General features: G+C 41.6%; 3 protein-coding genes across 4 annotated transcripts; 1 reads left to right on the top strand and 2 right to left on the bottom strand.

The window, feature by feature from the left end:
* Positions 1–613: 613 nt before the first annotated feature.
* Positions 614–10,500, bottom strand: hpn (hepsin). Its single transcript, XM_062465515.1, has 13 exons — positions 10,117–10,500; positions 9,544–9,681; positions 5,757–5,864; positions 5,486–5,527; positions 5,217–5,346; positions 4,983–5,102; positions 4,736–4,776; positions 4,337–4,502; positions 3,701–3,897; positions 2,835–2,930; positions 2,226–2,368; positions 1,896–2,060; positions 614–1,647 (listed from the first exon to the last, which is right to left on the bottom strand). Exons 2-13 carry the CDS (start codon positions 9,560–9,562, stop codon positions 1,603–1,605), a joined length of 1,272 nt encoding a protein of 423 aa, XP_062321499.1. The 5' UTR covers positions 9,563–9,681; positions 10,117–10,500; the 3' UTR covers positions 614–1,602.
* On the top strand, positions 8,584–13,379 carry LOC134023414 (uncharacterized). Its single transcript, XM_062465519.1, has 6 exons — positions 8,584–8,817; positions 10,298–11,033; positions 11,277–11,499; positions 11,626–11,831; positions 12,610–12,745; positions 12,943–13,379. The coding sequence occupies exons 2-6, from the start codon at positions 10,976–10,978 to the stop codon at positions 13,010–13,012; spliced, it is 693 nt and encodes a 230-aa protein (XP_062321503.1). The 5' UTR covers positions 8,584–8,817; positions 10,298–10,975; the 3' UTR covers positions 13,013–13,379.
* A 558-nt stretch (positions 13,380–13,937) lies between these two features.
* Positions 13,938–16,381, bottom strand: LOC134023413 (uncharacterized). Of its 2 annotated transcripts, none has more exons than XM_062465516.1 (6): positions 16,253–16,381; positions 15,924–16,011; positions 15,488–15,779; positions 15,034–15,188; positions 14,514–14,793; positions 13,938–14,370 (listed from the first exon to the last, which is right to left on the bottom strand). In XM_062465516.1, the coding sequence occupies exons 2-6, from the start codon at positions 15,991–15,993 to the stop codon at positions 14,220–14,222; spliced, it is 948 nt and encodes a 315-aa protein (XP_062321500.1). In that variant the 5' UTR covers positions 15,994–16,011; positions 16,253–16,381; the 3' UTR covers positions 13,938–14,219. The 2 variants fall into 2 exon arrangements, with proteins under 2 accessions (XP_062321500.1, XP_062321501.1); XM_062465517.1 differs by having other exon boundaries at positions 15,924–15,994; positions 16,253–16,345.
* Positions 16,382–16,703: the final 322 nt, after the last annotated feature.

Here is a 16,703-nt window from a genome sequence, read left to right as displayed (position 1 = left end):
ATCCCTTAGTTCCCTTAGTTACATCAGCTGTAGTTTGCTATATACTTCCAGTCCCTTTGTTATTTTACAGTAGCTGTCTTTTGTCGCAGAAGTTTGTCAACTCTCTCTCTCTCTGTCTTTATCTTCAATCTAACATTTCTTCTCATTTGCAAACAATATGTTTGAGGAAGCAGAGAACAGGTTTAGCAAGACACTAAACCAGGTTGAGTGCAGTGCAATAGCCAGGAGCAAATGACACTGAGCCCTTCACTTCTTCCCACACCCTGGACCAATCACCAGAGTCTCTGTCTTCCTCCTTCAGGTATTCCGGAATGTCCTTGGCACACTCTTCTCAAGGAAGGATGCTGTGATTTGTGTAAAGACATTTCCCTTCCAAAGCAAACACTCAACTTGACCTCTCCTATGCCAAGGGTAAAGAATAGCAACACAAACAACAAGTACTACTGATGCATTGGAGATGTAAGTTTCAGTTTTTCACTTTAACTTTAACTCAATCCATTTAAAATGCTCTTATCATCTTAAAAGACATACAGACAGATAGTAGAGACATGGAAATCAATGCAACACCTGAAATAATAACACATGACCAACAAGACATTCAAAGTATTAATTAAATTATGAATTTATTTCAATACTTTATGCAACATGAGAATTGACATACAATGAACATAACAGTAATCAGTAACAAAAGTTGTTTGCTAACTTCCATAATTAACACTAAAGATACGTACATTCACATTTATGTCTACCCTCTGGTAGACAACGCCTGAAGAAATACAAAAAAACAATAAAGGGGACAAAACCAGAAGAAAAAACTAAAGTCAATAATCAGAATCATGTTGGTTGGCTTCAGAGAAGACTATCCATAGGGTTATTGCACATATTACAGATGTTATGTATAGCTTGGTAAACATTTGATGTGTTTCATTCAGTTTAATTTGTATTTTAATAATAATAATAATCCATTGTCCCTTTGTCCTGTTGGTGAAATGTTGGTGAGAGGGCAAGACCAGAATTGGACAGTGCATGCAACTGTAGAGGCATATCTGATTCACTGTAACAACTCAAAAACCAGAAGACATATATTTGCAATGAAAGGCACCTAATATTTACAGTTAAGAAAACAAAATACTGATTCCAATAAAAATAATATCATACATTCACCAGCTCTAGCATTACTGAATGAAAATTTGCCTTTTTTATAGATTAGTTCATGTTCGCACCATAAGAAACCACACACACACACACACACTCACACAGGCTATTTATTGCTAATAAACTCCCACAAACAAAGTAATAGAGACAGACAGACACTTTGCAACTAAATACGTTTGTTTTAAATTCCTGATGGCCGTCTATGTTGTCTCCTCAGAAACGGTTGATCAGTGGTCATAGCATTAAGGACACATTTTTGTTTGTCAGATTATACAACCAGGTCTTGGACTGTGAACCCTGAGGAGCAGATCAAGCAGCCTACAAGAAGGGGGTAGGTTCATATAAAAAATGGAATGGCAAAGAGGTTTTGTTTTGACCAGGCCTCGTTGATCATTGTTCCACTGGAGAACCCTAAGTGAGATGTTCTCCTCTCACATTTCCCTTTTCTCATGTTCTAGCCATCTTGTGAAAGCCTGGAGAGTTGTGATAGGTCTGCAGAGATGAAAGGATGATTTAACTCCACAGTGACACTATCGCCATGACATAGAATCATGTACTATTATGTATTTTAGAATCTAAGCATCTCTGAGTGTGCTTTTGTGAGAGCATGTGACGTGTGTGTGCGCGTACATTTTTGTGTATGTGTAATATGTGCATATGTAGTATGAGTATGAGACTACTAGGATATCCTTATGACCGTGCTTTGTGTATACAAAATGTATATGTGTCGTGCCACTCACCCTCATTGCGGTGGATAACCATGGCAAGAAGCGTGCCACCCTGGTATAAACGCCAGGCTTCTTGGCCATGGCACAGCCGGTTCCCCAGCTCACCACGCCCAGCAGACGGTAGCGGCTAGCCTTGGAAAGGCAGTCCTCTGCCACAAAGGGACCACCACTATCCCCCTGCCACACATACACACACAAGCACATACATAGACACATAGACATGCACACCACATTAGGGCTGAGAAATACAATCTTAAATTAAAAGTACACATAGATACAGGTATCACAATATAAAGGCAGTGTCAAGAACGCTATTGTCAATTGAGAGTTTAGGGTCCTGACCTGACACGCATCAATGCCACCTTTCTCAAAGCCGGCACAAAACATGCTGGTGGTAATCTGGTTGTCATAGTAATCTGGGGCGTTGCACACAGCATCACTGATGATGGGCACGTGAGCTTCCTGGAGGACATCAGCTAGCATACCTGGAGGAGAGATGGAGGGAAGGAGGAAAGGGAGAGGGGCGAGATGGGGAGGAAATGGCAAGAGGAGAAGACAAGGAGAGGATGTAGGATAAGTAACGAAGAGTGGAAGAATGGGGGGGAGATGGAGAAAGGAGAAAAGGATTGGTACATTTGAGGACATAGTTTACATATCCCTAAAGAGAGACAGAGAGAGAGAGAGAGAGAGAGAGAGAGAGAGAGGGAGGGAGAGAGAGAGAGAGAGAGAGAGAGAGAGAGAGAGAGAGAGAGAGAGAGAGAGAGAGAGAGAGAGAGAGAGAGAGAGAGAGAGAGAAAGAGCTAGTGAGAGAGCTAAGTTAATTAGTAGAAAGATCAGGGACACTCCCCATTTAATCCTAAAACAGAAAAAGAGAAGAAAAGACCCAATGTGTATGAGAGAAACAGGGAGAAATGAAGATGTAAGACAAACCAAGAGATTGCTGAGACCCACCGTAGTACCCTACGTTTCCCCAGCCTGTCACCGTGCCCATCTGTCCATCCACCAGCCTTTGGCCATAGGTGGGCAGACACACTGGCTGTATATAATCTGAATATAACAACAGGGACAAAAGGAATGAGTCAGTGCCATGGCGGGTTCAACCACTAGATGGCAGAAATTACTGCTCTATGAAGGGGTCGCAAAAGTGTTGACTTGTGTTCTGTTTATTTGTCTTTTATTTCTGCAGGTTAATCAATTAATAACCTCTTTAAAACCACAAGAATCTGGAGAGACACTAATGTTGAAACTGACAGAGAAACAGGGACATTATTTTATGCTGCTTTCGTAAAAGTGCATCAACGTGCCTGGTTTCTTTGGGTGAGTAGGCCCTTTGTCAAGCAGAATGCCATGGTAACCTGACTCCTATCAAGAATCTCCCTCTCTCGTATCCTTCATTCCACCTCTTCTCACTTCTAGCACCCAGCCCAGTTGTACACAGAGCCTCTCACTGTCTGGTCCCCACCAACCTTCTGGTCCAACACCTACCCCACCATCCTACTGGCCCCACACCTACGCCACCATCCTACTGCCCCCCTGTCCTACTGCCCCCCTGCCCTCCTGGTCTCATACCGATGGATGTCTATCTGTCTCTTGGTATGTCTCGCTGCCTGTCTGCCTCTCTCTCCCCCCCCTGCATGCCTTGTCTGCCGGCCAGCCCTATGTCTCTCTGCCTGTCTGTCTCTCTCTGCCTGTCTGTCTGCCTGTCTGTCTGTCTCTCTCTCTGCCTGTCTGTCTGCCTGTCTGTCTATTTATCTGTCTGTCTTTCTGTCTGTCTGTCTGTCTGTCTGTCTGTCTGTCTCTCTCCCTCCAGTCCATACCAGTGAATGTGAGGGGCTGTGCCAGAGCCAGGACAGCAATGTCTCTGCTATTGTCATCTATGTTGGGGTCCACAAAGGGAAGGTAGCTGCTGTGGTAAACCACAGTCCGGACCTCCGCCATCACCACTGTGTTGTGGACTGGTTTATTATAGTTAGAGCCCAGCAACACACGCCACCTAGAGAGATGCCGGTACCGCCTAGCGGAGAGGGGGCAGTTGAGTGAAGAGAAGAGATTAGAAGAAAAAGAAACACAGCCAGGACAGAGGGGACACATAAGATGTAAGATTACATTTTTTACTATTTTGTCATTTAGCAGACGCTCTTATCCAGAGCGACTTACAGTAAGTACAGGGACATTCCCCAGAGGCAAGTAGAGTGAAGTGCCTTGCCCAAGGACACAACGACACGGCCAGGAATCGAACCGGCAACCTTCTGATTACAAGCCCGATTCTCTAACCGCTCAGCCATCTGACCCCCGAAGATATGCCACCATCATACTGTAGTGGCTGTGTGTATGTGTGCACATTTGTCCATTAGTCTCTGTGTATTCTGTTTACGAGTCTGCATGCATTGTGAGGGCTGTGAGGGCCTACTTATTTTGTGTTTGCGTGTGCATGCACATGGGTGTGCTCTCACTCGGGGAAGCAGTGCGCCGCGCTGACCACCCAGCGATCAGAGATGACGGAGCCCCCACACTGGTGCACCCCGTCGTACTGCAGACTGACCTGCCAGGGCCAGCTGCCCTGCCGTGCGTCCACACCGCCCACAATGCGGTCCTCCGTCAAGCTGCGTCGACCACAGTCTGGACATAAAACAACACATCTAGATCTATGTATTTTACAGGAAGACCTGAGCTGACTTGAATAACTGAGGTGCACCTGATTTAACTCTCCCTAAACATTGAAATATATGGTCTGTCACTGTGTGGTGAAAAACGTTAAATACTGCACCTTCAATACTACAAAAAAGAGGTGTTTCCCTTTATCTTTTACGTAAGGGTGTCTGTGTTTCTCACCAAACGTTCTCAGGTCTTACCTTGACACAGCACAGTCAGAACCTGGCCACTCTCACAGTTACTGCAACACAGGAAGACTGAGTAAGTACAAACAATATAGACACAGTACAATGTTTGTGTGAAACAGTGTTAAATAAATACTGAATGGTTAAAACTTTATTGGAGAATTGGGACAACATTTACTGAATTAATAACCAGTGCCAGACAGAATCATATTTTATGATACACAGTTTGTTACTGAGTGTTACATAGTATGTTGCATGTTACCAGGGGTAAAGAGAGTCTTTAATCCTTTTCCCATAGGTCAGCTCCTCCTGTTTGACACAGAAGAAGTCTCCACCCTCGTTGCTTCCCTCTGGCAGGCTTGACACCGAGTAGTTAACAACACTGCAGGACACAAACACAAACAGACACAGATATTAACACTCTATTTAAAGCTCTGTATATACAACTGAATATTTATGGTCAAAGTCATGTCAATCTTAGTGTCTGCGTTCTAACCTGACAAATCCCATCTCCTCACAGCTGATGCTGGCTAACAGCTGATTAGCTTCTGAGGAGCAGACCGGCCTCCACCTGTGCTGGGCAGAGTCAAACACGCGTAGCTGTTGGTCCATCGAGTTCACCTGGACTGAAGGGGGAAGGGGAAACAGGGACCAGTTATTTCATTTGAAATGACAGTTTCTTCATGTAAGTTTCTTGAATTGTCCATTTTCTTTGATGTATAGCTGAGCATTACTCTGACGGATCGGTCGTCTCTTCTCACTTACCGTCATAAAGTCCTGTGTCTTCTTCTCTGGTGCAGTAGGTTACTTTACAGGAAAAATCAGGAAATAAAACAAATTTTAGCAACATTAGAGTGTTCAAGCTCCTACAATGTCCAGCCAAATAATGGTAAGAACAAGAATGATACAGTGTTGTACAGTATTAACAGTAACTGTTTTTCACTAGGTATCAACATGGATGAATAAGATTGATGTGTGTGTATGTTTGTGTGTGTGTGTGTGAATGTGTGTTGAGGGCAAAATCTGTGTGTCTCACCTACAGCCCAGACAGCCACTCCAACCATTCCTAATAGGACCACGGTCACACACACACCAACTAGCCGACACGGGGTCAGCACGCAGGTCAGGGCTATCCCTGGTCTTCCTGTAAACACACGCACACACAGAGATAAGTGTATAATACCAATCAACATGAAACATGAACAAAACAAGACAAGGCGGACCATAACCGTATGCATAGTTACACATCATAACCGAGGGCCAAGACTTGCCCCACAGTGAGCCAAACAGCCAAAGTGAATCAGTCCAAGAGACGGGATCAATAGTCTAAAGTCTGCTGCCAGCCTGTCTGCCTGAGTCTCCATGAGACTAAAACAAACTGGGAAGATATTGCACCTCCCATGTCACTCTGTCCCCAAACCACTGGTGCCAAGAAAGCAGGTAGCAAACCCAGATTTTTCAAACAGACTCATCGAAGCCTTAAAAAAGACATAAGAGCGCTGTCACCAAAACCACCTTTGTTCAGAGTGCGAATTATACAATGACAATCGGGGGGGTCAACTTCTTCCCCAGGGCATAAAGTAAGAACAATATATAAATGTATTGACCCCCCCCGACCTGTTGTTATTATTTCTTTTGGGGGGGGTCCGAGTCTTAGTAATTCGGGGGGTCAAACCCCCCCAAGCCCCCCCGGAAATCGAACCCTGCCTTTGTTACAGCAGGTTATGTCCGAGAGCAAGTGTCAGTGAGTTCCCTGGACAGGGTTGCTGAAGCTAAGACAAGTAACTGGTCCTTCTGCTGTATAAAGATGACACTGACTTCTTCATCTTACACTTCTAAATATTACATACATACTGTATGCCACAGGTTAAAAACGGTGTAGGTTGCTACTGTGTTGCAAAAGTGTTTATGTGTGAGTTTATGTTTGCGTATAGATTACAAGAAGGTAAAGAAACACAATTTCCCATCATATATCATCATTAAAGCATGTTAGTTTTAGAGTCAAAAGATAATTAGATAAACAAACCAGACAAAGTCAGGAGGCTAGGGGTCGGAGGGGAAACCACATTGGGCCAACCCACATTGACCACCTAATTCTCAGGCTGTCTCATCTTTCAAGGGCAAAGCCTGTTCAAAACTGTTTGAGGGGAAACATATGCATCCCATGATTTTCAGACACAGAGTATCACAAGCCAGAGCGAGAATTGTAAATCTTCCATCAGAAGACTTACAGTAAAAATGTTGCTCCTGTCATTATGGAGTAATTTCATCAGAACCTACACCAATGACCTGCAGGAAGTCCTCTGCAAGTCTACCATACATCCGGATGGAGATAAAAGATGTTCATGGGCAGTCTGATTGTCCAATAGGGAGTACTCCTCATCCTGAAAGCTGGGTGTGGCTGTTTTGGTTGGCTGAAAGGTGAGAAAAAAAATCTTTTTTCTGTCAAACATCATGTCTCCACATAACTTTAGCATGTGGTTTGACGTTATTGAAACTTCAGAGATTCACAAAATAAGCTAATGTGTAAATAAGTATACCAAATTGTAAACCAGCTGACTCCAAATATGATAAATTTTTACAATACATCTCTTCTTGAATGCTTAATCTATGTTGTGAAGAATGTTTAATAACTATTCTTGGGGAACCGTGGATTTGAGACAGCATGACAGCTGACAGCAGTGTCAATAGACTGTTCCGAGATTTAACCAGTTTGGCCTGTAGCTTGCCCAGAGATAAAAATCTCAGAATACAAGCTGGAATGTTGAGTCCCAAGTTGGGGTTCTCGAACAATTGCTGCCAGAGTGTGGCAGCAGAAAGAGGTTTAAGAAGTCAATGTTAACTCTAGACTTACATTAACTTCTATCTGTTTTGCTGACACACCTTAAGGTTGGGGGACTCACTATAAAGGTCACCGATGAAAATAAATAAATAAATAAAAGACTACATTAAATATAGACCAGCCCTATTTGTTTACAAAAAAATCTCTCCTCAACAAAAACTTAATTATTCTCTTATGTTCTATTAACCAAGGTCTTCCCGTTACAACCTTGACATATGACTGAGCTGGGGCTCCTTCTACTACAAAACTCTGGGTAATAACACTGGCCGCCGGTCAAGGGATCATCGTGGTCACTGATGTGTGAGGAGACATTCTCCTGCCCGCCTGGCATTTTGAACTGTGGTTTTCCAGGAAACACCCAGGTTTCCTTCTCATCCTACTCCTCCCAGACTGCAGCGATGCATCGTAAGGCCAGTGGACTTAGAACAACCAGCCTATTGTCTGCTGCTTCACCTGAGAAGCTGTGTGTGTATATGTTTGTGTACATGTGTGTGTGTGTATGAGTGTGTGTGTGTGTATGTGCATGCTCCTCCCCCACTCCTGGCTAGGCTCTTTGATGAGTAGTGTGCACGGTATCTCTGTACAGTATGGTAAACTATAGGTCAAGCTAAGGTCTGCAGTGAGTTTCAGGTCTAGACAATCACTATAATGTTTGCCTGGCACAATGTAACTACTAATATAGTTATAAGTCCACGCTGAAAGAATCAGTATGATGTGTTGATGTATTTTATGAACGCAACATATTCTCAAGGAAGAAGCCAGTGATATGCAACTACTCTATCAGCAAACACCATTATACCCACATTGGAACTCTGAACCCACTAAAGCACTAATCACTGTTCATCTACTTTATATTAGTGGTTCTGAAATAGCTGGCACAGACAGTAAATGACTAGGGTCTGTATGACTTGTCTGTACAGGTATCTTAAGTGTGAATCATGGGGTATTATGAGCCAGTGGCTTAAGCTCTCTTGAATATTACAACTTTTCAACCTATACTTTCCACACCCAATCTGAACCCAACCCTAACTCCAGTCACAAACAAACAACTTATCTGTGGGAAAAACAGTAAGAAAGAAGATAGGGCTCGACAAAGGGGTTGTTGGCTACAGGGTGTGCAGGTAAACTACTGTAGCCACAAGATGATTTATCTGTAGGGGATGATGTTTTTAAGTTTTCAGTTATGACCAGACTGTAGAGGAGTACAGAGGAGTGACAGACAGCTAACATGGAGGACTCGCTTTAAATTTTGAAGGTAAGCACCAACTACAAGTATCGGCTCAACGCATCTAAACAACGCAAAAATGTAAATTGGAACTGAAGTACACACTCTTATCAGCTTGTATTTAAAATGAATTGACCTGAGCCCTGGTAGGCACACTTAAGATAAGGCTTCACCTTATCCTTCTGCCATAAAAACCCAAACCCTGAAAAAGCATGAAGTCAAGTCACTTTTGATAGGCTATGAAGAAGACAGGCAGCTGAGAGAGAGAGAAAGACGGACCTACTGGGTAACTATGTATGTTTGTGTATGCGTGTGTACGTGTTTATGTGTGTGTGTATGTTTGTGTGTGTGATCAAGCGACATAATGGTGAAGGACTGTATGACTTATATTAGTTAATGAAACCATGGGAGTACTGATAATTTCCTGTAACATTAACATCCTTCCCACTGCCAGGATGGACAGATACAATTCACCTGTAAATTTAAGAGGCCAGGGTACACTTTTAATCTTCGATTTTATAAACACAAAATAGTTTGATATGAGGGGACACTGTTGCAGGCCATAGCAGATGAGTCCAACTTGAATGTTGTAATCTGGTATGACTCACGACAAAATGGTGACTATTAGAAAAGCAGAGAGTAGACAATTCTATTAATCGTTAACATCAAAGTTGTCTGATGTCTGATGTCAAATACAGGGGGAAAACAGTTATCTGCCAGGCTAGCATAATTTCTGACTAGGTATGTAACACTTACCATTCTTTGTCTCTGGCATTCTAGCCCCTCGGAAATGGAAAGAGAAAACAGATATGGCTAAGTTGGAGGGTCCCTCTTTGCCCAGTTTGCTCCAGACAGGTCTAGTTTAGTACCCAGCCTCCCCCCCTCCGTATTCTCCTTCTGCAGGAGAGAAAAGACTATTAGACAGGGCACAGATGGGTTAAACAGGTTCAACAAACCAAAGGGCACTATGGGTTGTTTTGAAAAGATTAGCCCCAAAGTTTTTTATTAGCTTTTTTGCTTAGATGAAAAGAACAACAAATTATTTCTGATAGGAAACTGTCTTACTGAGTGGTTTATTTTTGGTAACAATTATGATCACTCTTTTAGCATTAACGGCAAAACAGCAGAGGCCTTAAATAACTACATCTATGGCACAAGATTTGTGGATTTAACACACTAGTTATACACAACCAATACTTTGAATGAAATGACACAAATCCCCGGATGTTATACTAGCATAGAAGTTGTTGAGTATGACTGAAAGTAAAAAATGTAAAAATTGGTTCAGGGTAACAAACATTTGTTCCAATTAATTAATTTCTGAATCACTCACCTTTCTCTTGAAACAGGTGTGCGGGGAAAGTCTTGTCGATTGTCTTAATTTACAATCTCGAAAGCTTTAAATTACTAAAGCTCTTAACATTCGATGTAGCCTCTTGGATAACGGTAATAACCCGAGGACACCATGTATAATGTCAGTGCTTCGTCAATTATTTCCTTCTGTTCACAGGTGGCTGACAACAACCCAAAAAAACACAGAAAAAACTCCAGAGTAGACCAAAATCGCATCCGATTCTCGTGCACGATAGAGCACTTGGCATGAAAATCGTTCTAAAATATGTAAAACTGCGGTTTTTACAGTCCGCCACCGCAAGTCACAGTTCTCTGCCCTCTGCTCGTTCCAGATAAAACGGTCAATAGCGCAGAAAAGGTACAGAACCGGTGACGTCATTAAATAATGTTACTCAGTAGACAATGGGACGTCCGGTGGTCCCAGACTTCAAGGGTTTACTCATCTGATACAATTCTAGCGTGACTTATTGACTATCTAGTTTGTCTATCTAGTTGGTCTCAATCTTAGGTTGTAAAGGGGTTGCTGGGCTAGACTTACATTAGTCTAGACTTACATTAGTCTAGCCCAGCTGAGCAATCTTATCCTAAATACCCGCTTGTGCAACAGGTGACACGATTGAGGTTTATTTGACACTCCTCCTTTGAGGAGTGTCAAATAAACCCCAAAGACTTCCCGGACAGAAGGGAAGTGAGACTGTACTAAGGTCTTAGGGGAAGGCAAGCTGATTGAGAAAAGAATGACAATTGAGGTAAGGATACAAAAAGATAAAGATAACCAAATAATAAGACATTGTGAGAAAAGAAAGCAGAAAGAAAGACAAGAGGAAGAGCAGTGATGGAGAAAGGGGTCAAAGAGCTTCAGACATGGCTTCTACTGTCAGTTATTCTGCAAGGTAAGCATCCATCCCCTACATAATCACCTCACTATTACATTAATGACAAGCAGGTTCAGCACTCTAGATAAAATGGATGTTCTTGTGTAATGTTCTACGATTAACATTCTGTATTTGCAACAAAAATAGTTATTGGTGTTCTTAGATTAAAGGTTTAAATATGTTTTCCTATGCATTGTCTGTAAGACCACTAAGGTGTGCTGAAAGCGTATTAAGTTGACAACATAAGGCTCTGTTTATTAGCTGTCGCCTGTGAGTGGGCAGTGCACCTCCCCCATAATCAAGTGTGTGCTGTGGCTGGCTCCTCGGTGGTCCTCCCTTGCTCCTTTGACTACCCACGCAACCCTCCTCATAATGGGGTTGAGCGTACACGTGAGGAGCTGAGTGAGGTGGGAGAAGAGCAACCGTCTTTCAGAGTCCTGTCTGAAATGTGGTGTCTGGAGCAGAGTCGTTGCATCACCCCCAGGTACCGTTCCTTAAACAGTTACTGCTAGTGTTGGGTTGGTCGGCTACCGTTGGTCAGGATGCACAGCCTGTCCATTGATTCAATTCAATTGTAGTTCATTCTATTATCTTCCAACCTACCCCCCAGGTATGTTTACCACAGTGCACAGATCTTCCCTGAACCTGCTTACCGGGGCAGGGTGGAGTACCTGGGAAAACCAGGCAGCAAGAACTGTTCTCTGCGTATCTCAGATTTGAGTACATCTGACAGTGCAACATATGTCTTCTACCTAATCACTAATCACCCAGTGGAGAAGTTACCTGCACAGCGTGGCGTACAGTTGATGGTGTCAAGTAAGACTGTTACACTAGTTGGTGTAACACAAGCCTGTTTTTTGTATATCTCTTACCTCCCACCCAGACATTTTTCCAACCTGCCTTTCTGCTCTTTCTGCTCTTTCCTGCCTGCATGTCTGTCTGTCTGTTTGTTTGTCTCTGTCACTGTTTCAGTATGTGTACATCTTCCTCTTTCCAGAAGTCCACATAACATTGTGTGGTAATTATGTCTGTTTGGTTCCTTCTATTGTAAGGGACTCCTTCTGAAAGCAGCTACAGTACATGAAAACATGTTGTTTTATGTTAGTCAATGGGTTATGCTAAGGGGTTCTTCAAGATGGATTCAACTTGACTTGGTGGGGTGTGGGAGTAAACTTTCACTGTCTGAAAATGGAAATAAACTGCCAGGAAGTCATGTGATCCTTTCTGTTGCCATGGCATTATTCTGAAGGACTATTGCCTCACAACTTACACCAATAACCTGGCAACCAGTAGAGACACAATAACAACAACAACAACAACCACAAAAGCGAAACACATTTATGGCCATCTATAGGGGGGTCAGGTGGCTGAGAAGGGAGTCAGGTGGCTGAGCGGTTAGGGAATCGGGCTAGTAATCTGAAGGTTGCCTGTTCGATTCCCGGCCGTGCCAAATGACATTGTGTCCTTGGGCAAGGCACTTCACCCTACTTGCCTCGGGCATGTCCCTGTACTTACTGTAAGTCGCTCTGGATAAGAGCGTCTGCTCAATGTAAATGTCTATGCAAATCTTATGTACAAATGTTTTCATGTTCAGGTGACTCTGCTGAAGATGGTGCCTGTTGGAAGAAAATAGAGAAGCAGGAGTCTGTGATTGGAAACAAGATCATGATTTTAGGCGTTGCCCTGGCTATCATATTGGTCCTCCTGGTGACAGTGGCATGCATTGGAAGGTGAGGCTGAAGGGTAGAGAGGAAGGCGTGTGTTATCACCAGAACTTCCTTTAAAATGAATGTATTAAGGGGTACATTTTCAGTATTGTGAAGTATTTGAAATGTTCTAATAATAACTAAATGATTAGACTAAAAGTGAACAAGTTTACAAGTATGGTTTATTGTTGATGGGAATCCCCACCATGTACCCTTCACAGGAGATTGAGAAGCCTGTCAGGGTCCAGACAACAAGCCTATGCCCTGACAGAGACTTCACAGACTGCCTGAAAACCCAGCTGAAGCACAGAGAGCATAGCTCACCATGGACACTGTGACACCGTTGATATAGGAGGTTTAACAAAGTGACTTACATGATTTACATGTTTGTAAATATAGAATTGTGTTAATATTGAAAAAGCAAAAATAACAAGATACCATTTTAAAATACATTTAAGATGTTCTTTGAATACAAAGTCACCTTCTCTCCAGTTCTGAAGACACATCGCTTCAGATTCTAAATGGACTAGGGCACCTTATGTGTACATTACCTCTCATGGTATTAGCATAATTAAATGTTGTGTGTATTTAAGATGGTGTATTGTGTTGTACTGCCCCCACAAAATGATCAGAGAAATAATCTTGTTGTTCCACTGTCCTTTGTTCTTGATTATCTGTGGTACTTACAATACACACAATTTGTGCATCGCTTTGGATGAAAGAATCTGACAAATGAATTGATCTCAAGATTATTATAATGAAGTCAAACAATTAAGGAGAACGTGTGCAATGTAAAAAGAAAAATTGGTTCTCCTCTTCACCACTGGTGGGCATTGTCTTCTGCCTATTGGAAGAACCTTCTTTGTCTCTTGGCTCTCTGGCTCTCCCAGGTGGACAATTTCCTATTTTACTGTGTGCTTCGAACAATATGGAAACTGCACCTGCAGATGGTATCGCTGCTAATTCATTCAAATAAATGTTTATGAATCGCAACATTAACAACAGTTTTTTGTGATCATGAATACATACAAGTTCATATTTGATTTAGTGAATTATTATTAATATTCTAATCTGCTGGCTTTATGAGGGTTTTTATTTAGTCATGTGACAAAGGACTATTGAACTGTGATAAAGATGATGGACTCTGAATACTGTTTTAGTCCAGCTAAAGATATTCATTCTGTCAAACCACAACACGTAGCCTAAAACAACTTAGAACAATGCAACAAGTTAGATTTATTTAGCAAACAATTCCTTTACATAATCATATGGACACTGTGAATTTAAAGAAAAAGAAAAAGGATTTTTACCATGAATATGGCTGAAAAATGAACGCTACTGGGTTGGGATTGGTTTTTGCTTCTTCTTTTCAGATCATAGTTTACAACAGCATTCAGTGATGTTTACTTTTACTTTTCTTGTTTGAGTTTAAGCTCTCATCCGAATCCTCTGTCTATACTGTCTCAACACAGTCCTTCAGCAGATTTTAATTAATTTGTTAGTCGAGAGGGGAACCTTTCACCTCTACCTCACACAGAGTAAGGTACTCCACTCTTCCTGGAATGACAATAACGACAAAACGGCCCTCCATCCCATTACACTGGAATGTCTCAGAAAATCCAGCTGGGATAGAAGAGATCACTGCACATCTGAAAACAAGAAAGATACGTAAGCATATCTTAATGGTGTAAATGCCTCACACAGCATGTTGCTTTCATAGTCAATCAGGTGTAGAGTAGACTGTAATAATAAGATAGGTTGACATTCAAGAACTCAACCTCCCACAATTCACCTGGGATTATTGATTCCATTGCCGTCAAGGGAATTTCCAATGCGGATCTCAGCTCCATTAAGTCTTTCCGGGACACTGTCAACTGTATTTGTGACGGTGACGGAGAACACTCTGTAGGTCTTCAGGAGGTCTACCCTCCACCAGGGATTGATTGTAGCTTTAGTGTGAGTGCAAGACCCGTCTCCATACACACCATTCCTGTTGCCATCAATGGCGTTGTTGGCAAACCCACTGCCATGAGAAGAGGACTGTGTAGCCTTTCCTGCTATGGCTACATTTTCTTCAGGGTAGAAAAAAGCATTTACTTTGAGTCTTCACCCATTTAGCTGCTTAGACCATACTACATACAATAATAAAAGACTGTAGGATTAGTTTAGTTATAATCTAACATTACCTGTCATTTTAATCTGACAAGCAATAAGTGGCCTAAATTGCCTGGGATATTTATGACCAACAAACTGCATTCAAAATGATTAGGAATCATTTTGAATAGTGCTTTAGAAGGAGTGCTTTGATTTACCAGTTGGAGGAGGATACCCATAAACCTCTACTTCACAGAGTGTAAGAAGTCTTCCACTTCCAGGAAGACGCACAGTCACATAACGTCCCTCCACACCTTTGGTCCATTTCAGTGTGAGAGATCTTCCAGCTGATATAGAGGGAATGACCCCAGCCCTGAGAGAGATAGTTTTTTGTTGTTGTTGTTTTTTTCAGAAATGAGATCAAGCTGAGTAAATGATCACAAGTGTATATGTAAGTAATGTGACTAGTGGTACAATATATAATATTTGAAAATGAACAATAAAGACATTTAGAGTTAAATGTATAACTATTATACCACGGTTGTTGAGAAATAACCGCTGAAAAACATAGCTACAATGAAGATAAAGTTGCACATTACAAAAGCAAAAAACAGTAGTTGTATCAACACTAACAAAGTCCAAAGTGTAAAATCTTAAAGTAAAATGTCTTACAAAGTGTTAAAAGCATCGTTCAGTATGAATTTGCCAATATGGACCTCAGCACCATTGATCCTTTCAGGATAAGCATCCCCTCTATTAGTGATGGTGACAGAGGTGATTATGAATGTGTCCAGCAGATCAACTCTCCACCAGGGATTGGTCTGAGTGTCAGTAGCAGTGCAAGACCCCTCATAAAAATGTGCATTGCGATTCCCATCAATGGCATTGTTTGCATCACTGTAGCCAGAGTATGGATTATCTATGAGGTTTGACTGGGTGGCTTTTCCACGTAAGGCAAGATTCTCTGTAAAAAAATTAACTGTGTAAGTAGCCTACACCAGTACGCATAAAACCAAAAACATTATTACGTGTGGCTCCATATAGATCCTTATTCTAAGAATGAGTCAAACATTTATAGTTTAATATTAAAGTATAACTGTCTGCTTACTTGGAGCTAGGGCACCAAATGACATCCAAGGAAGAGCCAACAAAAATAAGACTGCTGTTTGTTTCAACATTCTGGAGAGGACACCAATCTTGAAGAAATTATGTAAACAAAGACTGTGTATAAGGGGTATTATGTAAATGATATTCTCTCATGATCACTTTATCCAACCCTACTTCTTTGCAATCAAGCAACATTGAACAACCTTTTTTTTTCAAAGATTCAGAAAAATGTGACAAAACTAGAACAGTTCAGTCTGTATTTATTATATCAGGACATCTTGTCTATATTCTAAATATAATAATAAAGTTTTGCCACCTAGTTCCACTTACCTTCTGACAGAGAAAATTTAAGATGCAGACGCAAACAGCTGAATGTGAAATGTGGATGTAAACTTTGAATCTCAACAAGGTACATTTATACAGCTTTCCAAGTTATCAGTAGAACAACAATAAACATGGGACACGTGTACACGATAAACATGGAACACGTGTACACGTGTAAAGATACGGTACACTTATTGCACTTATCACTACCAGTAATAAATGTTTTATTTCAACACATCACAACTAGCAGAATAATGAATAACTTGGCAACTAGGAAATATATTTATAAAAATAAGTCATGGTGACACACAAGGATTAAGTTGCACCTGAGCAATGTAACTGACAGGGCCAAACCTGTATCAAACTCACTGAATGTTGTACATTTACTTTTGTGTTACCGAGAATATTGGAGAGGAGAATCACAATTTATTTCCGGGAGTCAGAGCTGATAAATTTC

This window comes from Osmerus eperlanus, chromosome 7 (assembly GCF_963692335.1).
Source record: "Osmerus eperlanus chromosome 7, fOsmEpe2.1, whole genome shotgun sequence".
In the NCBI taxonomy this organism is placed as follows: Eukaryota; Metazoa; Chordata; class Actinopteri; order Osmeriformes; family Osmeridae; genus Osmerus; species Osmerus eperlanus.
This window is presented reverse-complemented; position numbering and strand designations above follow the sequence as displayed.